Source organism: Aptenodytes patagonicus, chromosome 5 (assembly GCF_965638725.1).
Source record: "Aptenodytes patagonicus chromosome 5, bAptPat1.pri.cur, whole genome shotgun sequence".
Taxonomy (NCBI): domain Eukaryota; kingdom Metazoa; phylum Chordata; class Aves; order Sphenisciformes; family Spheniscidae; genus Aptenodytes; species Aptenodytes patagonicus.
The window spans coordinates 82,651,882-82,676,564 of record NC_134953.1 but is presented as its reverse complement, the minus strand read 5'-3'; the positions used below and the strand labels follow the sequence as shown (position 1 = coordinate 82,676,564).

General features: G+C 42.2%; 1 protein-coding gene across 4 annotated transcripts in view; it reads right to left on the bottom strand.

The window, feature by feature from the left end:
- DENND1B (DENN domain containing 1B) overlaps positions 1 to 15,526 on the bottom strand; it is a 169,851-nt gene extending 154,325 nt beyond the window's left edge. For 3 of the 4 annotated variants that reach the window (XM_076337985.1, XM_076337986.1, XM_076337987.1), the window contains exons 1-2: positions 15,390 to 15,526; positions 12,500 to 12,564 (exon numbers count right to left, since the gene is read on the bottom strand). In XM_076337985.1, the coding sequence (XP_076194100.1) occupies positions 12,500 to 12,564; positions 15,390 to 15,406 (82 nt within the window). In that variant the 5' untranslated portion in view covers positions 15,407 to 15,526. The remainder of the gene's footprint in view (positions 1 to 12,499; positions 12,565 to 15,389) is intronic. The other variant, XM_076337988.1, reaches the window with a different exon arrangement.
- Between the last annotated feature and the right edge of the window lie 9,157 nt (positions 15,527 to 24,683).

Sequence of the window (24,683 nt, the reverse complement as noted above, 5' to 3'; positions counted from 1 at the left end):
AATATATACTGTTCTACATATCCAAAGCAACATTAACTAAACACAGGTCTAAAAAAACCCAAAAGAAAATACCAAAATCCCTTTGGTCTCATTGCATACGAAGCACTTCGAAACATCACTCTGTTTGCAACTACTGTTTATGCTGTTCTGGCACTTTCTGTCCTAGCAAGACTTTTTGTCTTGCTCACTGAAAGATGAATATTTCAAGACGTGCTGACAATTAAAACATACTGGTCATGCTGAGATGAATAATTTCTAGTGTTAAAATACACAGGAGCAGAACTCCGGTAGCAGAAGTACCCTAGTAGCGTATGTCAGTATCAAGTTTCCTTGTTTATATTAAGATATAAGGAAGAGTGTACATGATGAGACACAAAGCAAACAATGCACTTTTACCAGCTTATAAAATCCTATTATGTTTTTAAGACACAATGTGAGCAATTCTGATTTGGCTCCATACACAGCCCAGTTATGTTCCCAGCAGGAATCCCAAAGAACTGCATATACTAAGGGTATATATTTGCTTTACACAGATTGACTTTAAATCCATGTTACAAGACAACCGTAATGAATGCATCTGCGACTGCCCTAAGTTGAATTCATTTCAGACTCTCTTTTACTGAAGTCATTAATGATTATGTTAACTGGTGAGTGCACAGATCATTCTGCAATCCCAGGCCACAACTTACTGAATTGACTGCATACACAGCCAAATTTTTATCCTGAATACTTCTGTCTCCCTTTAGATGGACTATTGAGCATTTCAAAACTTGGACAGCGTATGAAGTACAGCCACTGTTCACCAGAAAGCCAAAATTTCTATTGGGTACTCCTTTTGCAGACAACGTCTTGTAACAAGATATCTTCATTTTCACACAGATTACCACACAGAGTATTTTTCAGTTTACAAGAGTCAAGCAATCATAGAAAGCACCACCAACCAAAACACCTGGGTGGGAGAAGCCATACAGATGGGTTGTGTGAGAGCAAATGCTGTTACCAAGAAGTTTTCTGGGAAATGTGGAGAAAAGCACTGTTTCAGAGCTGAGACACCTCCAGTCCCACGTTAGGAGAGTCAGGCAAGCCTACAGACTGAACTGAAGTAATTTAGGGCTGGAAGCAAAGTATTTTTTCCTCTTTCCAGAGCTTCAAAGCATGCCGCACTTCCAGATCTTTCTCATCTATTTAAAACACACAGAGCAGATCATATACGAGCAGACCAAGTTTGTATTCCCCAGCCACTAACAGAGCAAGTGCTCGGGCTTTGCCCGTCCTCGTGGATTTACTGGCTTCGGGAGCTCTGCTGTCCACAGCCAACACCGACTCACCAACCTTTCTATTTCCAACCTTCGCCCTATTTCACGTCCACTGAAAGTTCTGGTAGTTTAATTTATTTTTATTATTGTTTGTTCTGGTTTATCCTTTCCTTCATCATTTTCCCCAATAGTAGGAACTGAAAGGATTTCTGTTTTGTTCACTGTTGAAAACATAACGCAAATTTCCTCCAAGGATTGTGAGGTCTGACAAGTATTCTCAACAACCAAGCAGTTTGCTAGACCTGTTAGCGTGCAGCAATGTCACACAACATTGTTTATTTAAAAAGAAGATAGTCACCATCACTAGCTGCCAGAGAATTTAAGGCAAGCTTTAATTTATCATGGTTTTTATTGCCAGTGAAAAATGTTTTCAGCCAGGCACTTTAGAGGTGGTTACCTCAAGCAATTTTTTTTTTTTTGGTCGTGCAGTTTCATAGCATCGATTTCTAACATCACAACCAGAATGCAAAAGAATACAATTCAAAATTATTCTATGTAAAATACAGCATATTATATCAAGACTGAGAAAGAGAATTCTCTTTTTCAATTGCTTACATATTAATTACACATGCTAGTTTGATTTTACTTTTTTTTCCCTGGCTGACACTTGTATAAGCATTTTTAGACTAGACCTTGCAAGATGCTACAGGGCTCTGACCCCAAGTAAAAGCAGATGTAAACATGTACTTACATTGCACGGGACGTGCCCATTCCCAGAAACTAAAACGGGTTTACTCAGATGCACCAATTAAAAATGCCTGATTGAAACAGCAACTGAATGCTCAGAACCTCACCTAACTCGGGTTCTGGTGTCAGAAAGCTTTACCTGCCCTGGCACACAGTCACTGCCATCACAGCTACCTGTGACATGACAGGAAAAGTTCATTAGTTTCAGCTAGAGAAATAAGCGACTCATCTGCCACTAGGGAACTAACGTCCTTTTTTCTCTGGCAATATTCTTAGCAGGGAGAAGATACCTAGAATATGAATAGCAGCAAAACTCTTTCCTGGACACAGTTTTTCAGAATTCCCCATGTTGTGTCACAATACCGTCAACTATTTTCAGTTCTATGAATTACTGCATGCTACCAGTCTAGCATAATTGTGCTCTTTAGACAGCACAATTTTTATGAAGACAGCTTACACAAAATGAAAATTTAATCTATCTCCAAACGTACAATGCCTTAAAGTGACCATGTGTGACAGGGATCTAACTTTGGGTATTTGTTTTTTTTCCTTAAGAGCCAAGTTTTACCATGTGAACAGAAAACTGGAAGGCACCAGCAAAGTTGTTGAACCCATCTCCTCAAAAAAAGGACAAGAGTTTAACATAACCCTGACACAATTCCAACACTCAGAGTACCCTAGAAGCCTAAAAGCCATCAGGAAGACAGCAGGAGAGAGTAAGGGCATCCCTAGTTTTTTTCAGTTTCCTGAACTGCCAACACATTTCTTTTAACAAACCCAAAAAACTTGAAATTAATGCTCAGAGATGAAACAACAGCCTATGCTACATTGCATGGCATGAAAATCCCACCAGCTCCTCCTTATCTGACCTCCATGAGAAACACCTCCTGTCAGCTCCAGAAGCATCCCCACCAGCTGAACGGCGAGCGTACCCACAGAGCAAGCCTGCCAGGTGCCACCAAGAAGCAGGAAGGATGCTTACCTCACACGCTGCTTTTAGCGGTGCTAGCTATTTGAAGTAAAACACAAACACACACACACCAAACACACACAGTTTAGGAGCCAAATGACCTCCAAAGGATAGGAAGCGGATGCATGAATGATCAGCTCTTGCTAGCAAGACTCCGTTACAATAACTGTTTCCCTCCTGTCACTCTAAAGGCACAGTGGTTTCACCCCATTGTTTCAAACTCATTACAGACCTCCAGGTAAGTTTACAACTGTCACACAACCCTTGTCTTTTACCTCTATGCTGCTGCTACTTCTTATTTTGCATTTAAACAAAACATAGACACTTTCACTGTAACACAAAACACTCTTTTACATTTGCTTTTTAATATTGCATCTTAACCCGAGGATATAAAAACCATCATCGTTCTTCAATAATGCAACTCCACTCCTGGAAACAGCTGCCTTAAAACGTTAAGCTTTCCTTTGCAACTTCTGAGGGAAACGATGCTGTGCCTTATAATCATTATCAGCACGGCTTCTCTGTGTCAAGTGCAATTCTCGCAACACAGTTAAGTTGAATTCAACATTTAGCATCCAGTATTTAAATACAAAGACAGCAGATTTTTGCATTTAGCTTGTCTTGTTACAGAACAAAAGAACCACCTCCTCCCAAAAGCAAACATTTGACTCCGTCTACACAATGACACCGTAACTTTACAATATTTAGATGTGTTCTAAAACAGGTTCAACTAGTACAACAAATAAAACCCGTGATGTGAACAGCATCTAAAGTCAGATGAATAGGAATTTCTTGTTCTCTATTAGAAGGTAAGCAGAAGTACTAATCATTCTTTGTGTCACTCTTTCCCATTCTGAGTTTAAGGAAAATGCAATGGTAAACCAGCTATGGCAAAATACATTGGTTATGACAATTATGCCTCTATGATGATTAAAACTTGGCATTAACTAAGAAAGTTTGTAAAATATGTCCTAAAGTAAACCCTAACTAATATTCTATTTTCAGACCCAAGTTTGTAATTTTAGCTAGGTTTTAATCTACATCTCAATATCCACTCAAATGTGTAAAGAAACCAGATCCAGATTCAAACTCTAGGAAATGTAATCTAAGGGCGTTGTTCAAGCCTTATTTCTAATTAAAGATTTAATACTTGGACAGTACCTTCCAAACGAGGATTAAGAATTTTGCAAAGGAAGACAGTATGACTGTAAACTGCTGCCTTGGCTTTCCCAGCTCAGGAAGCACAGATACCACACCCAAAATCTTGTTCAGGCCTTTTTTCTCTCACCACTTCTGCTTTTTCTCTTCTCTTTTCCATATAAGTTCAGTATTAAGTTTTAATCTTTTCTCCTAAACCAGAATCACAAAATATAAGAAGTCTTTGTCCACCCAAATTACTCAGTTTTAAACGTAGAGCTACAGTTCCAAGATACATGGAAAAATGTCAAAGGCAAATATAAGAAGTTAATGTTTTCAGCATTTTAGTACTTTGTCAGTCACGTAGGATCTTCCATCCTAAGTAAGTGTCTGTAAATACCGTGTTCTTACCTGGATCTTGGAGTTATCACACATCAGCCTACCATGAAAAATACAAATTCTTAACCCATTAGTTGCAAAGCGGTGCTATGCTCAAATTGCTCTTACTACACAAAATTATTTTAAGGAGTAACAATAGCACTTTACTGGGAAAACTTATTTTGGCTTCAGGGGGTTTTAAGCCTTTCATGAACAGTTACATAACTCTTCCCTTCATAGCCCTGATCATGTTTTATTTTATTTACAAACAGAAGTATCTATCCCAACAGTTGTATGATGAGCACGTGCATCTACATGTATCTGCATCCCGATAATACCACCAGTGGCAAAGGAAAAAGAATTAAAAAGATTATTTCTGTGAACCATACAGGAAACTGTACACTTCAGCCTCTTCAAGTCAGTGCTAGAGAGAGGTGTCTTACGGCTTTGCAAAAAGCATTTTAAGCCTTGAAAGTTTAACCAGTTTCCAAAGCTTTTTAAGCAGATTTTAAATCCTCTGTATGTCTGAAAGACAAGCCATTAAACTACATATGAAGAGAGCTAGCAGCATAACATATCTCCTTAAAGAACAATAAACCTCTGTGTAAGATGGACTGTTCAGTGTGTGGGAGGGCAGAAGCACGCTGACATTAGCTTAGAAAAATATGCAAACTCTTAACACTTCTGAATGCAAGCAATTTAAAAGCCTGCAAACTATCCCCCAGGCAGCCATCTCAAATAGTTAAGTACTAAAATGAAACTAAAATCAAGTCTGAAAGAAGCACAGGAACGTCAACTTTCATACTGATTGACTACGTTACATGATACAGGTTGCTGTTTTCAGCTTATGTTCAGTTATATTAACACTAATACATTCATTCTACTGAATTTTATAGAAAATTATTTTTATAACAAGTTAATATTTGTATTAGTTAACTCATCAAGTTTTTCCCGTTTAATTTCACTGCCCAAAACCCGATCACACTGCTGAAAGCGGCATATGGCATTACATGAAAAAACGACAGTCGGGCAAATGCCCGCAGGGGAATAATTCATCTCTACCAGCATTGATACCACAGCGCCTGCCCCCGCATTACTACAGCTGGAATCTCTGGAGTAGAGCAGAGCCTGCCGCTCCTCCCAGGACTGTCCTCTGGCTGCTGGGGAGTAGGGTCGTCCCTCCCCACCGAGGTCTCTTCTCCCCAGTGAAGAATGCAGGGGAGATAGGAGAAAGGGCTTCCTTGACCTAATTCTCCAGCAGCTCTCACCATTCCCCCTCCTACACACACATATCTGCACCCACCTCCAAATTACACGTACATCCAAGAATCTCTGTAGGTTGGTGAAGGAAAAAAAAAAAAAATCTGTAGGAAATGAGGCACTGAAAAGCAGCAACATTTTCCTCCACGTTTTTGCATCTGTGAAGAGAAGCTGAAAGCTGGAGTGACTACCCTCCATTTCTCAGTCTCCGGAGAATGAAAGGAAAAGGTAAAAAGCATGAAAATGCCAATCTTTATCTTAGACACAAAATCATAGTTGCCTTAATTGTTTTTGTTGTTCATAATTCTCCAACACCCACTCTTTGCTAGTGACAGTCCAAACACACAAGGTTCATACCCTGAGGAGCTTTCCAATTAAATGAAGGAAATGTGAATATAATGAAAACTTTCATTTAGATACAACTGGAGGGTTTAAAGTTACACAAAATATTATAACTTATGAAGGACTTACAGGTATGCTTGGTGCTCGTACACGAGAGAGCTTCAGCTAAACTCTGGCTCATATTCCTTGGTTTTGTCAAAAAGGACGAAAGTGATGCACAGTCTCAAGGCACTACCTGCTTTTGCCCTCAAAACATTTACATAATCCTCAACAAAGGACTTGTGAAATACTCTGCTCCTAATCAATCAATAATCCTGTAGAGAAACCAGGCTAGATTGTGTCCTCTTCCAAGCTTTTTAGGTACCACCATTTGAAAATTTCAACAGGAAAAACAAGAAACCATTACAGGGAAGTAGCACTAACCTAAATAACAACATATGAGTTAATGAGTTGGGGCAGGGGGGCGTTAAGCTTAATGAAACTTCAGAGGAGTATGGAAAGAAAGCTTTATTTTTTTATATACAAAAACTGACGACTATAATCAGACAGCCCATGTTCTGAAATGGCATTGTACAAACTCAAAAAAGCATCTTTAACTTTTTATTGGTGTAAAATAAATTCTAATATGGTAATACAATATTTGAGACTAAAAATCTACAAATAAGCTTTCTTGCAAGTCTCATATTTATCTAGTTCATAGCAAGATATAGTTGCTCTTCATAGTCACCTGAAGCACATAGTGTGCTTTAAAAAGTTAGGGAAACCTAACTTTCTGTAGGCCAGTACTCATTTAGTACCCTTCCAGTTGAAACCAACAGTGAAAAAGGTTGGCACTATATAAAGATTGCATCAAAAGTTTTAATAGCTCTTAAAAAAATAGTCCTGCAGACTTCTTCACGTATTACACCGATAGAATTATCTTTTTAATCAGGTTCAAGTGATGCTCTGCAAAAAAAAGTACAGCAGAGGAAGAGAGTTATCTGATCAGCACGTTACACCCACAGGCTCAGAGTCTGTGGTTAATACACAGCTCTCTACAGTGAAGAAAAAAAAAAAAAAAAGAAGAAGAAAAAAATAGTGCTTGCTCTGACCACAAGCCTGAAAGCAGCTTTGGAAGACTCTTAATCAAAACCCTACCAAAGCTAGACAGGTTACCCATGGACAGAACTACCAACTGCATTAAACTTTTTTTCAGAATTGGGACCTTCCTGGAACTACATATCTTATTAGTACCTTACAGACCACAATCAAACCTCATACAAAGAATTTTGCATTTTTGGCCTAATTCCTGGACTTAATTCATATAGTTCTTAACTCCACCAATACAGGATTAAACTGGTTTTCATGGCTTTTCCTTGATAATTTAATGAAAGGAAAACCCTTTAAAGAAAAATAATTTAGACATCATGCATCACTAAGATTTATTATCATTCTGGCACAGGCAAGAAAAACTACAGGTGTTATTCATGCAATTCAACACAACCTATTAAACACCTTCTCTGAAAATCACGTATCTAGTCCCAGGGCTATAGAAGGCTTCCTAGCATTTAAAGAGGAAATAGGGACAAAGCAATCAAATTTCAAGCCTTGTTCAAACGATTATTCTTTGCTTGAACAGAAAATGAACTGCTGTTTCAAAGGGGTTTTCAAGTAAAACTTGAACAGTCAGGACCAAGGCAGTCCTAGACCCAAACCATGACATTCAGTGGTTTAATTTCCTGGATCTACCTGCACACTCCATGGAGCCTTTTTGTTGCTTTCCATGTGTGCTATAATCAAAGAAAATGAAGGTGCAGCAAACAGCACTCTCTTAACCACACAAACTGAAACCAATCTTGAGTCATCTTCTTCTTGGGAAACTGTGGACAGAAATGCTGAAGACCTTATGTTCACAGTTGTTGTTGCACGTTGCCTTTCTACTGCTAGCTGCTGTATTTGCATTGCCTCTTGTGTCTGACCTCTGCAATCCAGTTTTAATAAAATCAATATAGGAAGTACAGTTTACACAATGAGTTTAATTAATAACACAACAGTTTCAATAATATTAATATCTGTTATCAAGTTGTTATCTAGGTCTGTAAGTGAAAATTTAATACAGAAGGCCAGCTGATGATGTTAAAATGGGCACACGTTTTTGCTATTTCTTTTGTTTGCTTGTTCATTAAGGAGTGACACAGGAAAGAATTACAAAAATCTGCAACTACCTGGGAGGCAATGTAAAACCTTTTGCTATAAGGTGCTGCTGACACTACCAGCCAAATTCACAATTAACAAATATTGGGCTGTTAGAATAGCTTAGCACCCATCTCCCAGTCCCTTAGCAAACTCTGGTGAACAGAAGTTAATTCATCTCAAAGTTTTGCGAGAATCAGGTTTTGATTTTTCTCAAGAAAAAGCTGTCACACTAACTAGTTACTATGTTTCAACATATTGTGTTAATTGATGCTTACCATCTTGACCATGCTGCAAAGGTCTGGAAATTATGACATGGGCTACAATCTGATTTTGGTCCTAAGGGTTTTTTTCTCCTCTTTGGAATATATGCCTCAACTGCCTAATTAAATACAGCTGAAATGCAACTTTCAAGGTAAAGGCTTAAGTGTAGTATAATACCAAAAGCATAATTTACTCTGAAAATACAGTAAGCAATATATTCTAAATTGTTGAGGGAACCATATCCTGTTTTGTGCTAAGAGTAGGCACTAAGCCCCTCTAATAAATAGAAGATTTCTTTTTTAACGTAAGCCGAGTGAAGAATAAATAAAGTTTGTCAGCAACAGCAAAAAATGTTACAATTCATGCTATTAGTTCAATGGAGTGCTCAATTATAAGAATATTTACGTAAAGAGTACCCTTTTTTCTCTCCTGCCCCAAAAATGAGAAAAGGGTTAGAAGATCACTCTTCTAGCAATGCTATTGTGCACTCCTGTAGTTTAAAACAGAGAGAGAACAGCCCAAAAGGATGATCTACTCAGTCAAGAACACAGTATTAAGAAACAAAGATTCAAGCGCGCAAGCTACTCTTAAATCACAAAAAACAGGTATCCAATGTGAAAACAAAATTTTGATCCAGCTGTAACTAAAGACATGCTAGCACAACCAAGCCTGTAACCAATCCAGGAGCTACCTACCACACATGAAGTGATAAATTTACATTAACCTACATGAAACCTCTTAGGTGTTTACACTGAGTAGAAAACAATGCTGAAAATAATTAGTGGAATGATATAAGAACAAATTTCATAATACATATAAACCTTGCTGCATTTCATCTATGTATGATCCTTTATAGCTGGAAGAGCCCTAGGACATTGTCAGAACCGAAAAATTAACATTCCTTGAGAGCTATGCTATAATTAAGAAGTTATCTAAAAATACTTTTCCAAAAGCATAATAATTTTAACTGCAAAATTTTTCATCATGTCACACTGTTGCAGGTATACAGCATCCTCGTAAAAACATCACCTTATTAATAACGACACATGCAGTAGGGCTACCTCAATTTTTATTTGTTAGAACAGTTACACGCTGGCACAGAGAAATTAAAATGCAGGAGGATGCATACTACAGCAAAGCTTGAAAAGAAAAAGCTTAAAGATACATGGGTCACATTAAGGTCTTCCTCTCTCCTAAATCAGCTTCTCGTGCTGCTCACTCATGCAGGGAGATCATAAGTTTGTGGCTGTGATATTTCCACGGCAACACTGGTGACAGTGATGTCACAAATTCAGCCCTGACATAGCTCCAGGATCAAGTACAAGGAGCAGATGGGATGCGAGGGAGAAAGCCCCTATTTAAACACAAATCTCTTTCATAAGGAAGAAAGAGGCATGAGCAAAGAAACAGGTGAATGGATCACGTTTTCAAGTATGATATATTCAAAAGATTATCCTAGCATGAAAATCTATTTAAAGGCAAGACCTACAATACAGGGTAACTGTCAAATTTGTTAGGCCTTATAATAAACCAACCTTGAAAGCTCCCTGTTTAGCATGACAAGCCTTGTGCCCCATTTCTAAAGTGACGGTGAAGACAATACACTTTTGTCCTTTGTGAATTTCCTTTAAATAACTTTAACATTCAGATATATTAATTTGATACATCACTGTGCTCATAATACCATATGTAAATATGATGTCAAGCCCTCACTGGAGTGAGTTTGTTATCTGAATTAGATATAATATGAAAGAAATTAAAATAAATCCCAGATGGGTCACCAAGTACAGCAGGATGGTAACTGGAATATTGAGTCAGCACAATTTGATTGGTAAAACGGGACTGTGCTTTTGTGCTGATCTGTGGACTCATGCAAGAATCAATACAACCTCCAGGCCAGGCCAGCTGAAACACCCCTAAACCCCTGGCCAGTCACACGCCGCAGACTCCACCGCTACCGGTATCAGACCTCCTTCCTGCCTTTGGCCACCCCATGGACGAACAGCAACTGAGCCCACACGGGGTAGAAGGGATGACAGCCAAAAGCGGAACAGAAGAGGGTGCACCCACAATACAGTCACAAATACAGTCTCCACATTAACTCAGGTCACAGTTCAAGGAGATACACAGATTTCTTAAAGACACTACTCTCCACAGAGGACAACAGATGAACAGGACGAAACGCCCACCAAGGGAGGCCGGGGAAGTGACTATGACCAGAATTCAGGCGTAGGCGGTCATTCACAGAGCTGCAGGTAACGAGAAGCGGTTTCTTATAGCAGCAGAGGCCGAAAGATGCAAAACAAAATCAGAAGTCAAAAGGGAGATAAAAGGAACTAAAAGGATATAGATCCATGTTCTGATCCCAGTAGAAAAAAACCCACTTTTTCAAGATTTCAAGATGAAGCCCTGAAAGGATCATCAACAGTCTAGCTCTCAGGAGGGAAAGGAAGAAAGGGAATAAAATCTGCAGGTTGAAGCTGGGCCTAAGCTGAGATGTGAACGGGCCCCCAGGAAGGGACGACAGGTGGAAGCAGAGACTAAAATGCACAATGCAAGGAGGAACAGATCAGAAGTCAAGTAGCTAAGCAGGGTTCACAGACATCATCTATGAAATTACTAAGGTAAAAACTGCAAAAGGGAGAGAACAGAAGGTAAAATGTGCCATGATATAAACCACAACAATGCTCATAGAGTTAGGAAAGCCCATCTGATTCCCCAAACCATTACTGTACCAACAGCAAATCAAAAAAGCAGGCAATAAACCGAAGGACACTGGCTGGTCACAAAAAAAAGTGAAAGTACCCAAGGGCGGCACCAGGACCAAGATGTCATTCCACAACTAAACGAACAATCTTATGAAGAGGAGAAAAAAGAAAAGAAAAAAAAAAAAGCAGAGGAACTTGAGATATCAATAATGGATAATAAATAATACAACAGGTACAGAAAAGCCTGTTGGGATTGTCAGGAAAAGACCTAAAGAACTACAACTGTTTAGCTTCAACAAAAATGTTTTTTGTAAACGTATTAGGCACGTACCCATGACACCACTAACAGAAGTGTTAGCTGAAATTTAAAAAAAAGGAATAGTTTGGGGCTATAAACTTCTACAGGCTTCTAACTTGTTTCCAGAGTTTACTACTCTAACAGCATCCATTAGCGCAGTAGGATAAGAAATATACTCAATTTTAAGATGGAGTTTACTGTTTTTACAATTGTGATTAAGACACAGCTGTTGCAGACTACAACACAACCCCAACAAAATTTCCTCTATCTCTGTGTTTTTGTAAGGCCAACAACCTCAGATGAGAACGTGAACCAAGTTCCCTCAATGGACTTTCTAGAGGTCACTTAAATTTCAGCACTGGAAATCCCATCTTCTTTTTACCCAGGAGGAAAAAAGCCTCTCTCAGATAACTCTTGCACTACTACGTCTCTTTTACCATGTGTTTATAGAGACGTGAAACTGATGGCTAATATGAGCTCAAGTCAGCGCTCACTGCTGTTTGTATCATGTAGCAAACCAAAGCAGCTGCCAAACATGAGCTAGAAAGTCCATTTCTGTTGTTCAGAAATTACTTTCTCCCTATCACACTGATCAAAATTAACATTCCACTGATAGACAGAAGTCAATCGTTCTGCTAAAATGAAGTCTTATACAAAAATCAACATTTTAAGACTTAAGAACTGTAGAAGATGCATTTCAAGTCTAAGCTTTGCAAGTATTTCTCTTAGAACAAAAATACTTTTACAATAGCCAAAATGAAAATATAACAATAAAAACCCACGACGACTATGAATTAACACATTAACAGATTTTTAAAAGGCAATAAAATAACCATAGTCACTTTCTAATACAATCCTAATCCAACAGCAATTCAAAACATAAGATGACAGTAGATCAGGATGCAAACTATTTTTTTTTTCCACCTCTCATTTCTATAAATAAATATCAATAGGCATGGTACATTACCTTCGTTTTCAGATGCTTGGCATTTTACTTTCAGTACCAAATCAAAGGTACGTTCTGGATTTTCCCTAGAAGAAGCAAACACAATTGATTAATCATAGATATGTTTCAGATAGCGTTTCTACCAGTTATACCTTTTCCATCTTATTTGTACAGAATAAAATTAAAATAAATTAAAATTTCATTAAAGTAAAATTAGAAGTCAGATTAGTTCTAAGGAAGAACCAAAAAGTCACATTTCCCTGTACAGCCTTCAAAAAAGAATAAGGAAGATAAACAAGCTAAACTGTGCGATTTATTTAAGTGATACTGTCACTGCCTTATACATCAAATAGCTTTTAAGTCACTCCATCATACCACGCCTAATGGTTGGGAAAAAAGTGCTACTAAAATCCTTATCAATCAATCTGAAATATATTAATGGAGTCGTGGGCAGCCTTTTCTAAAGCTACGTTTTATTTCTACTTAATAGGAATAGCCCATCATTAGACTTCCATTTTAATTCCACGAATTTAGCCACTACCTTTTAAATGCATGTGATTACCACCATAAGGCTGAGAATCACTTAGCTTCCTCTTTCACAAGATATTGATTGTCGACTTTGACTTTAAAGGCTGAATCTCAGGCATGATTCAGTGAGTGAGAAAACATTAATGCAAGAGCTAGGGATGGACGCAATCCCGAGCTAGCCAGGAAGATGGGAAGATGGAGCCTCCATATCTGCAGGAGCCATCACGGTCAACGCTGTGGGATGGCCACTGCCTCTTTCACCTCCCCAGTAAATACACACTTGATAATAATGAACTGCATATGCTAATAGCAATTAACACTCAACCTAATCCCAAACTAAATATTTATTAAAACAGCTTTAAATGCCATTACTATACCACCCACCTCTCCCTGCCTACCAAGCACACCGCTATTTATATTAAAAACAAGTGGTATAACTGCACCCATATCAATTATCTATTTAACCACATAAAAGGCTCACACTTGAACTCCCTTCTCGGGTAACTCTCCCACTGAAGTCAGCTGGAGTTTTAGGCGCGTAAAAAAATTCAAGACTTGGTTCCACGTTTCTAGAATGCTTCAAATAAAGCATGCAGCAAATTAACACACTGTTGTTTCTTTAAATAAAGTCTTGAATGAAATCCAAAGGCTGAGCTGGGGAAAATTTCAGCTGTCACAAATTAATTGATTCAGTACATGCTTTCACTGACCTCAGCACCATCATCAACTGAGATATGCAATTATAGCCTAATTCAGGTTATGGAGACATAACCCACCCATATCGCAATCTTTCCTTGCATGGTATTTTAAAGCATTTAATTGAGAAAATCCTGTATCTACTGATCCTGTGTGTAGGAGATCAAATTCTGCTCTGAGTTACAACAGCCTAAATCCAGGATATTGGAGATTTACTCTGGTATTGAAGTCCATCCATTGTTCCTCTGGCTGGCAAGCGGGTTCAGAATGAAACTGATAAGGCTTGGCTTCGTTGAGCCACCTAGAAAAGCGAACCACAAAAATCCTTCCTTTTAAAGAAGTGACATCTCCCCATGACGTTACTCTAGCTCAGGCACCGGGTTTATACTCTCATGCCATTTTCCCCTTCCATTTCTTCCTAAAACCCAGACCACACAATGCTGGGTTTTTAATGTGAATCAGTTAAAGTGTTACAAACACCGAACGAGGGCTTCTAACTCAACTCCTAGCTGAGTTACCCTCACAAAGAAAGCTCTTTGAAGTAACACTGCCTTCCGCCTTTCGTTATACCACTCTAAATCTGCTTTTGCAGAAAATTGCTTCTAAGTTTACTCTTCACATCCCACTACGCTCAGAAGTGTCAAAAATGTGTCAAACTAATCTGAGAATTGTCAGACCGTCTCTCATTTCCTTTACAGCCACCCGGTAGCAGCCTGCTTATTCATCATATATTTACACAGAGATTTTTGTCAATTCTTGAAACCCGTGTTTAACATCTTGTTGGTTTCCAACATCAGCAAGACCGGGCGGCCGCTCCTGATGGGTAAGGTGCTTCCAAACACCTAGAAAACTCTTTTGCACCTGCCACAGCATAACGGCAAAAAGGTGGTTTGCAGTTACCGGAGAGGTTAATGTCACAAACCTCAGCCCACCCGCTGCTGCAGGCAGGGTCACTGCCCAGGCCTGAGGGAGCTCTGCCGACCGAGGCAGGGAGATGGGCCCGCGGCCGCCTCAGGAGCAGGCTGCCACCATTTCACGATCCCCTTTCACCGGCCACAGGCCGACAGAGCGCAGGCACCGCTCCGCCCGCCCCCGCGCCCCGCCGGGCGCCGCTCCCCGGCACCGACGCCTCTGACCCGGCGTGGCCCGGCGAGGCCGGCGGCTGCAGCAGCGCGTTCCCCCCACGGCTGCGGGAGGGCGATGCCAGGGCAGGCGCGCCGGGGCCGCCGGCGGGCCGGGAGGCGGCGAGGGGCGGGGGAGCGGCCGGCGGCGCTGCAGCCGCCTCCTCCCCCTCCCCCTGCTCCGGGCCGGGGCGGGGGGCGCCGCCCCGCCGCCGAGCGCGCCCCGCTCCCCCCGCGCCGCGGGTCCCGCCTCGCCCCGGCCCGGCCCGGCCGGCCGCGCAGCGCCCGCTCCCGGCCCCGCTGCCTCCCGCCCGCCCCGCTGTCACTCAGCGGCCGCGGCGCGCCCGGCCCCTCGCACGCTCCCGCCGGGTGGGCTCCCCCTCCTCCCCTCCCTCCCTGCCTTCCGCCCGGCGGGCCCGGCAGGCCGGGGCGGCTGCGAGGCCTACTCGCCGCCTGCCCGCCGCGGAGCTCAGCTCGGCCCGCCGCTCCTGACAGCCCCGCCGCGGCCCCCGCCCCGCCTGCGCCGGCCCCGCCGGGGCCCCTCGCCGCCCGCCCGCCCCACTCACTTGAACCTGCTGTCCATGGTCACATCGCGGGCCCCCGGCGGCTGCTCCAGCGCCCCCCAGGGAGAAGCGCCCCGCCCGGCAGGGGCGAGGGGGCAGCGCCGGCCCCTCTGCCTTCGGCGACGGGGGCGGCTCAGCGCTGCGGCGGCGGGCGGCGGCCCATGGCTGCTCCGCTCCCCCCGCTCGGGCCGCGACTGCAGCGGAACGGCGGCACCGCCTCCTCCCCCCGGCTCTCAGTTCCTGTTGCAGTCGCTCCGGCACCTTCTGGGAACCAGGAAGCTCCGCGGCGGCCCGGGGAGCCGCCGGGGCCGGTGTCACCTGAGCCCGGCGGGGGAGGGCCAGGGGGCGAGCGGGAGGCGGCGGGGGGCCGCGGGGCCTGCCCCCGTCAGGGGCGGCGTGCAGCCCCTGCCCTCCGCGGCAGGTGCGCCGGGCCCGGGGAGCCCTGCTGCGCCAGGCCGGGCCCGGGGCGGCCGCAGCCCCTCGCCGGGCCCGGGCCCGGGCCCGGACCCGGGCGGAGGCCCCTCGTGGGTGGGGTAGGGCAGCGCACAGGTACGGCGGCGGTCGCGTTTTACCTGACGGACGCCCTCACCCGCTGCAAAATAAGCTCTTCGGATGAGTCTGGCGAGCGTGTTAACTTCTACGTCTTAACATCCCTTTTACGTTCTTTATGCGCAGCAGGAACGTGGAGCTTTTCATGCTAAAGGTCATAAATGTTACTGTAACCTGCGGTAATCTGTTTAGCTTTTACTTTTATCGAGTGCTAAACAAACAGTCTCCCAAACCGCTTAACCGGTGCGGTGGGGACAGGCGCTGGATTAAACGCACCGTCCCGTAAACACGCGTGAAAAGCCTTATACCCTCGAGTGTTTCCAGGGAGTTTGGAGAGGAAGGAAAAACAACACCGTCCTTGAGAGGCTTCCAAGTCGCATTCATCTGAGAGGCCAAATTCCCACCTACACCACGTTTCCCCTCACCAGCGTAGTATTATTGCGATGAAAAAATGCATGGAATAGATTCTGCGGTGCTGGGCCAAAGAAAAAAGGTCATTCTTTTTGCTCTGCCTACAGAAACCAATCATCGTACCAACAGTTAAAAAGAAGAAAAAAATTGAAGCCAATTATGTATTAAACACATAAAACAGCATTAGTGCATTACTGAGGCTGAAAAATCAAATATTCAAAAGTCAGGAAGTTACAAATACTAACTTTTCCAAAACAATATCGTTTTGGCTTCATTACACATCCTACACACCTCACAGGATATAGATTAAATAATAATAAAACGTATAGATGCGCAGCGAAAACGACTAAATGTTGCGGCAGAACCTTAACTTTGGGATTTTCTTGGTTTTCAAGTACTTATTTCAAAGCCTTCATTTTGCAATAATTCTTGGCTGTGTTTTAACAGCCAGTATTTGAAACTCCCACTGAAGTAAATGAAATTGCTTGGGGCTTTGCATCCTTCATACATAACCACACACTTCACAGAGCTCAGTGGTTTTTTAGAAAAAACTCATCAAATGCTTATTTTTGTATACCATGAGAGGCCCTTGAAGCAGGCAGCTTTAACTCGCCCGCCGTCAAATTTAACTTCTCTGATAGGATCAGGCTGGACTAAAGGGCCGGGAGAGCGGGGGAGCGATGCCCGTCCCCGCACCACCCACAGCGATGGGAAGAGCAAGGCAGGGACCCTCCTGCAGCCGCCCAGAGCTGCTCGGCTGCAGTACCCGAGGCAGGCTGGCTGCATCCCGCGTGCAGGGATGTCGCAGAGCTGAAAGGGCTTCAGCAGCAGCAGCAAGTAAAGCTGGGTGCATGAGAAAGCGCGCGTGGGGAGGCAGACGATCGCAATCTTGCCTGTACAGCTGTCTCTCTACCTCCCTTCCGCCCTCCACCTCTCCCCTCGTACGTACTGTAAGGCACACAGAATTTGAAACCCATTGCTGAAAAAAATGGCCAATAATTTAGCAAGATTGAATTTGGATTGGATGATTATCCAAATATTGAGACATTTTATTTGTGGAAAAATTCCCTTTGAAGTGTACCAGAAAGTGGAAAAAAAAAAAAAAAGAGCTGTGTTTCAGGATTTCAGTAAATCTGTATTTTGGATTATACTAAATATTTTATAAGCCTGCTGTGAGTTTGTTTCTCTCTTCTCTTAAGCTGCCGATGCTTGCCACTTTTACAGACAGAAGAGTAGTCTGGTGGCCCGTCGGGCTGATCTACTGTGCGATTCCAGCCAGTCTCTTGTACTGGTGTCTGTCTTGGCAGATATGACCATCAGGTCCCTTGGAATTTATCGTAATTGGAGAAAAAATAGGTAGGGTTTCTTTCCCAAAGTAAATACGCGCCTTGTCACTGCCTTAAATTGACTGGATGCAGTGACTAAACCTCGCCTGCCTGGAAGAGCAGGAAGAGTAGAGAAAGTTCACATTTAAAATAGAAGGCATACGAGAGAAAACCCTGTTGAGATGAGGCTCACATCTCTCAGAGCTATTATTTCAGACTCTGTGAAAACTTAAGCAGACATCTATGCCCAGGTCACACTTAGTTCATGTTTTCAAGGCTGTTTTGCAACCACAGCAGCTTTTAATGAAGGACGATGTTTTAGGCAAGGCGCTGGTGTTCAAAACCACCTCTTGCTGCTGCTTTTTTTTAGCCCTTCCCAGGGAAAGGGTTGAGGCAGAATGAAAAACCTTATAGATATGCAGAGAATGGATTACTTTAGTATATTCTGAAGCCGGGAAAGTCTAGTTTGCTTTTCTTTACTCTTTGGTTTTCCTTTCCAAATTAGAACCATGAAGCAAATGATATTTGGGCTTTTCAGAGTCAATTGTTCTACCAGGTAATCCAGAAGACACAAAGCCTTTTTCTTTATGCTTCGCATAACATGAAAATGGCTGAACTCTGCCTAAATTCTCCCTAAAATGTTAGTGTAGGGACTGATATGAGAAGATTTGCAGGAGGTGGGGGCGATGAACATTTATTTCATAGATATGAGTAACTGAAAAACAGGTGATTTAAAGATGAAGATTCCTACTCAATCTTAATTGTAGTTTGCCAGCAGTGAATACTCATTAGTCATCTTTGTAGCACTGTAATAATGTAAAGGAGCCTTAAAACTGATACAGAGATTTACAGACACTATTCAGCTCTTAATGTGCTGTCAGTAAAAGGGGTCTCGGTGTAAACTGAGTTGGACCTACAAGTCTCAATTTTCTCCCAAACTGATTAATGCTTTGCAGTAAGAGGTTGGATGAAAAATACCCAAAAGTCTTCCTCATCTGAATCAGATAAGAGGAGGATGGAAGTGCTGTCAGGGCAGCTCCATCTCAAGGATCAACATAACAAAACGTGTAGCACACTTTTTAGCAAATTCAATATGGAAACAACAGGAGATGTAGTTGAAAAACACCAAACAAAATCCAAAAACAAGCACCCACATCCTTTCTACTATGGAGCAACCTGCCATTCTCTGCCAAATCAAAACCATGTGGGTTTGGGTCTATAAAAGTGATGCAGAGCAGCGTTAGGATCTCCAAAAGGGATATGAGAAACAGACAAGAAATGGCCACACATCACGTCGCTTGGAAATGGTGGAGCCAGGGAAAGAAGTTCCGTGAGAATCCAATTACTTTTTTAAAGTTGAAACCATTACGTACACACATTTAGTGATTTTCTTTTTACAGGGAGAAGGTAAAAGGGACAGAGAGAAGGGAAAAGCACAAAGCCTCTGAAGAATAGTATTCTGTTAAGCATTTAGCATGGGGGAATTTGAATCCTCCCAATGCAAACTGCAAGCATGCGTGCTTTGTGCGAGGAGATCCACAGGGAGAGCAGGAAACAGAATTTACCCTACGAACAAAGGTGACCCTATGAAATAACAGGGGGTTTAGGGATCACTGACTGAATCCGACTCTCTACAGGTCTAAATCTCCCGCCCCAACTAACTCCAGCAAGGCTTTTTTTTCTTTGCTACCTGGTTCTGAGGTAGAAGAGAGCTCTCATCATCTCTGTAGGCTGGAGCGCACATATTGTGAATTAAGGGATCTTAAGTATTACAGAAGTCCTCCTCGGCCAGGTACATTTCATTTAATAGTAAAACATACTACTAATAAAAGTAGTCTTCCTCTTAAATGCTGCTGGAACCCGTAAAGGGATTTCCTTCAGAACACTGTTAGCAGAGCTTGCTGAAAAAGGTGTTCTCCCCTGGGAACACCAACGGGTTTGTCACAAATGGCAAAATCGAAAAAGATGCAATTTCCCATGGCATAGTTATAGCAAAATATTTCTTGGAACACGTTGGTATGATCAGCATGTTATACCTCGTACCAAGAATTACTTCTTCATTTGCCACTGAGTCTGTTTGTACTGGGATCACTTTTAGTCCTCGTTCCTTCAAATAAGTTACAGTTGTTTTATGTTATCTCAGCGGCTATCAGCACATCTCCTAACAACATAGTCACCTTGTCAGACCTGACAGACTTGGAAAGCATCTCTTCGAATGAAATGTTGACCTCACTGAGAGTTTGCTCTTCATTTTAATGGGATTGGAGGTTATTTTTTTAACAATTTGTTTGAGTCTTACACATACTCATCCCAAATTGTAAATGAGTAACAATGTAGTCTCCCTACGCAAAGTTCTCCAAACTCCCAGATTCACAAACAGCAATTTCCCCGTTAAACTTCTTAGCCATAATACTGTCATGAGACAATATTTAAAAGAGAAAATACTTTACTTCTAAGAAACACCAGATACCTACATTAGGTCACTTCATAATTCAGCTTCTTTAAAGATAGTCACTGATTTAAAATAGGTCTCTTTCAGGAAGCCTGTGAAGCTTATTAACTAAATATATATAGTAAATACATGTCTACAAATATTCTACATATTTATTGACTCCTTGCATGATCCATCCAAGCATCTTTTTTCATCTTTTAGTGTTGTATGTTCAAAAAAAACAAGGTAAAAAGCTTAAGTTTTCCTGCTTAAGAACAGATGATGATTTAAGGAAAACACGAGCAAAGGTGACACCTTGAAAAGGTACAGATGTGGCTGGGTAGGACTTTTGTGTGAAGGTTATGCTATGCTATCATTAAAGTTCGGGGATGCAGCATTCCAGTAGCTGTCATTGTCCCTTCCGCCATGCTATGTGCAAAGGCTAATCTGCCCAAACACGCATGCACAGGTAAACACACTCGTTAATTAATCAGTGATCTCCCGGGGAGAGATCGCTGCTTGGATAGGCATGAGGGTTCCCAGGCTTTCTAATCAGTGTCCTACCAACAAGACTGAGAAAGCAGGTCTTCTTAATCAGGTCAGCTTTAATTGCCAGTTTAACAAAGGAGCTGGGGGAACTTTTATGAATATAAGTTCAGACTACAGAGTTTTAAGAGCTAAGACACTCAAAAGTTTAAATGTTTACGGTATTAGCTCAGCATCTGGTTTACTGGTAGTATTTGCAAATCCTCACAGTCTGATCCATAATGCCTTCCGTTAGTTAGATTTGCACCACAATCTACAGAAGATGTGAAGTACGTATCTAGTAAATATTTACAAGCCTTCGTAAGGTTTAACCAGACATTTGCTTTACCTATGCAGTCCTAATGTCTTATCAGTATTTTGGATGTAAAATAATTTAGAAATTAAAGATAAATACTATTTCCATGCATACTAACCTAAATTCATAGGCAATTTAGAAAATGATTTGGGTAGTTTTCTAATTTATTCAGACATGACAGCTGGCAGAATCTAGCAGTAGAATAAACCACCTTTCAGCTCTGCTGCCCAAATCCAGCCTTCAGCCTGCGAATACCAAGTGCTTTCCGGTGGATGTTGATTATTCATAGGAGTGTTTGAAAACAAGCAGTGGTCTTTGCCCAGTTTCAGTTTAGATGCGAGTCAGACACCTTGCAACCGGCCTCCCTGTTAGGAAGTTCAAAGAAATGAAAGACTGAAGAAAGACACTGTTCTCTTCTTTGCATTAAAAAAATCCCTCCAAGAAAGGTTTGAGAAACACTAATGGCAACACTAAGGGAATATACCCAATTCTTTCCCACAGTTAGTGATTATTGTTGAGATTTTTTCAGCCCAGCAGATAGTTTTCTTAAAGATGAATTTTTTAGTGAAGCAGCAGGATCAGGCGGCATCTTTCAATATGCATGTATTCGGTAGAAGGAAATCACTTATTCAAGTCATTTGCAAGTAAAAGTTTCTTACCGGATTGAACGCTTTCTTGCTGAATAAATTCAGTTCTTCTGCTTAGGCAAGGATATACTCCTCACGCTTCTCAAAAGTATATTTTAAATGCTGCAGGTTGTAGGTTACCTGATGAATCTGGTACTCATTAAAACTACCATGGAGCAAGATTTTTTTGGCCATATTTGAAAGTTATTTTTTTAAAAAGTTCTATTCAAAGCAGTAAGAAACTGATTTTTGTTATCAGCCATAAAAATTTCATACTGTTGTAATCTTCTGAATGTGGACTTCTTGTGGTGAGGCCAGAACGTACATAAAATCAGGAACTGAACTTTATTAAAATGAGGATGTGTTAAAAGTCTATGAGCTGTTTTGGAAACTGTCTGCTGTGTCTACCAAAAAAACTCCAAACAGTAAATCAAGCAATACTAAATATTAAAAAAAAAAAGAGTTTCCAGCTGGTTATTTGCCATGGATCAAGGCCCTCTGTATGCACTGGCATCATTATGAAAGAGTATATACTGACAGATGTTTTGTATGGAAATTAGTTATAAAAACCCCCAGTTTCTCAGCTCTACAAACAGTATTTAATTTGCAAATAACCAATAGAGATGGTGTATTTTTATATTTACTTGCACAAAAAGATTAAAGAGCACCATACGGTTTCCCCTATCAGAATATCCTGCAGAATATCCCTAACCCACACTCTAATATTGCGGCTGACATAACGGGGAGCCCACAGTGCCAGCCTCTTTGGCCAGAGATTTGCCTTCATGTTTTGTTGCAGGTGCTTTGCTCATAGTTAATTGCATCAGGTAATTCAGTAATGCCAACCTTTCTTCTTAGGAAAAGGCAAATGTCCTCTAATATAAAATTGATTGACTAATATTTTTTCTATAAAGGAAAAATTATATCCCTGTGCAATGCATGAATCCTAATGTAGGTATATAGCAAGGTTTTGAGGAAGACTTCCTACACTTCTGTTGCTATAACGCTTTGTTATGCAATTGGATCCACAGGTAAATCACTGAAATATCAAACACATCTTCTGCAGGTTTCTTCATTCAGAGGTGTTAGGACAATTGACCCAGTTATCTTTGTGCTAAATAACTACAGACAGTTCAGACAGATGGTTTTACATCCCTATACGTATTTGCCATTCTTGATTCACCACTGGATCAGATACTGAAGGCACTAAACTGATTGAGAATTCTAAGCACCACAGATGTGAGCGTTATCTCCAGTAATTAACTAATACAGTAAACTGCCATAATTATTGGTATGCTTACTGAAGAAATTATCGAGTTTAATACCTGGCTAGAATGAGATTGGAAGAAGGAAGCGACAGGTCAAGAAAAGCCAGACCAGTGGGCTATCCTTGGGACAGTACAGCCCGACTACAGCCATGTATACAGCTGATGACTTCAATTACTGGAGCTAGTCCAGCTGCCTACCCTAACCACTGGAGCTGTAGATCCAGTTTAAGAGCAGAAGAATGGTAGGACACCACACTATTTGGCATTTGAGAGGATGTGCTTGAGAGAGTTCAGAAAGATGGCAACAGCTACCCTGTGCAGCCACCTCAGCATTTTATTTCAGGGCTTCACTCCTCACTGGTGTAAAAGGGAACATAGGCTACTCGGCCGTTCTCTGTAAGTCTGCCACAGGATCAGACCATTTTATTCTCAGAGTCCCAGACAAACACAAAAATTAAATCATACTGACATTACTTATTTCGCACAGAATTCTCCATCTGTTGCTTTTCTCAATAGTTCCATTAGAAAGTCATTTTGCTTCATACTCTGTTATATTATTAACAGATGTTGGAGCAGAATAATGCTTACGTGCTCCTGAGAATTAGAAGCGTTGCTAAGAGCAAGCCTCCGTGGGCTGTCCTAGGACTTGCGTTCTGACACTGCACCGAAGTACCTCGCTGCCACATGAAATCACGCAGCTGGGAAGGGCCCTCCAGAGTTCACCTCCTCCAGCGTCCTGCTCAGAGCAGGTCACGGTAGAGCAGGCTGCTCGGGGCCTCATGCAGGTTGGTTTGAGTATCTCCAAGGGTGGAGGACACTGCAGCTTCCCTGGGCAACCTGCTTGCTCCAGTGTTTGACCACCCTCACAGCAAAAAATAAATTACTGTATCAAGTCAGAATTTCTCATGTTCCAACTCATCTTTACTGCCTCTTGTCCTTCCACTGTGCATTTCTGAGAAGAGTCTGGCCGCATCTTCTCTGCACTCTCCCCTCAGTAGCTGCATACAGCAAGGGGCTTCCCCCTGAAGCCACCTCTCCTTAGGGCTGAACAAGCACAGTTCTCTCAGCCTCTCCTTCATCACAAGCTCCAGCCACCCAACATCTTGGCAGCCCTCCACTGGACTTGCTTCAGTATGTCAGTGTCTTTCTTGTGCTGGGGAGCCCAAAACTGGACAGAGTAAACAAAGAGGGACTAATGACTTCCCTTCAGCAGCTGGCTGTCCTTTTGCTAATAGAGCCTGGAGCATGATCAGCCTCTTTTTGCTGCAAGGGCACGTTGCTGACTCACATTCAGCTCGTCCCCCAGGTTTTGTTCTGCAGTACTGCTTTCTGGGCAGTGAATCCCCAGCCTGTATTGCATCAGGGCCTTGAGTGAACTCCCCCTTCCAAGACTTTAGTTGGTTCAGGAGTTTAGTTGACTGAGTTCAAGGTCAGCCTTTTTGCTGATCTTAGCTGTTTGTTGGGAAGAAAGCAAGAGGCAGCCTCAGCAAGGGCCTGCCTGCCTCTCCATCCCTTGGGAGCCGCTTTCAAGCTGAGGCTCTTGCAGTTGGCCTCTGCCTGAGCCACGCTGCAGCTGTGCCAGTGCCCAGTCTCATACCTCCCTGATCCTGGCCCTGATCCTGACCTGCGACTTGATTTCCTGGCTTGACCTTGAACCTGCCTTATCACAACAGACTTGCTGGGTGGTCACTGGACTGAGGCAGACACTGGTCACTATTTTCAGACATATGCACAAGAAGCCCTTCTTGTTGCCCTTCACATCCTTTGCTCATTTCAACTCCAGAGAGCTTTGGTTTTGCAATTCCTTCTCTGCATGCTCAAGCAGTGTCTCTGTGTTCCTCCTGGG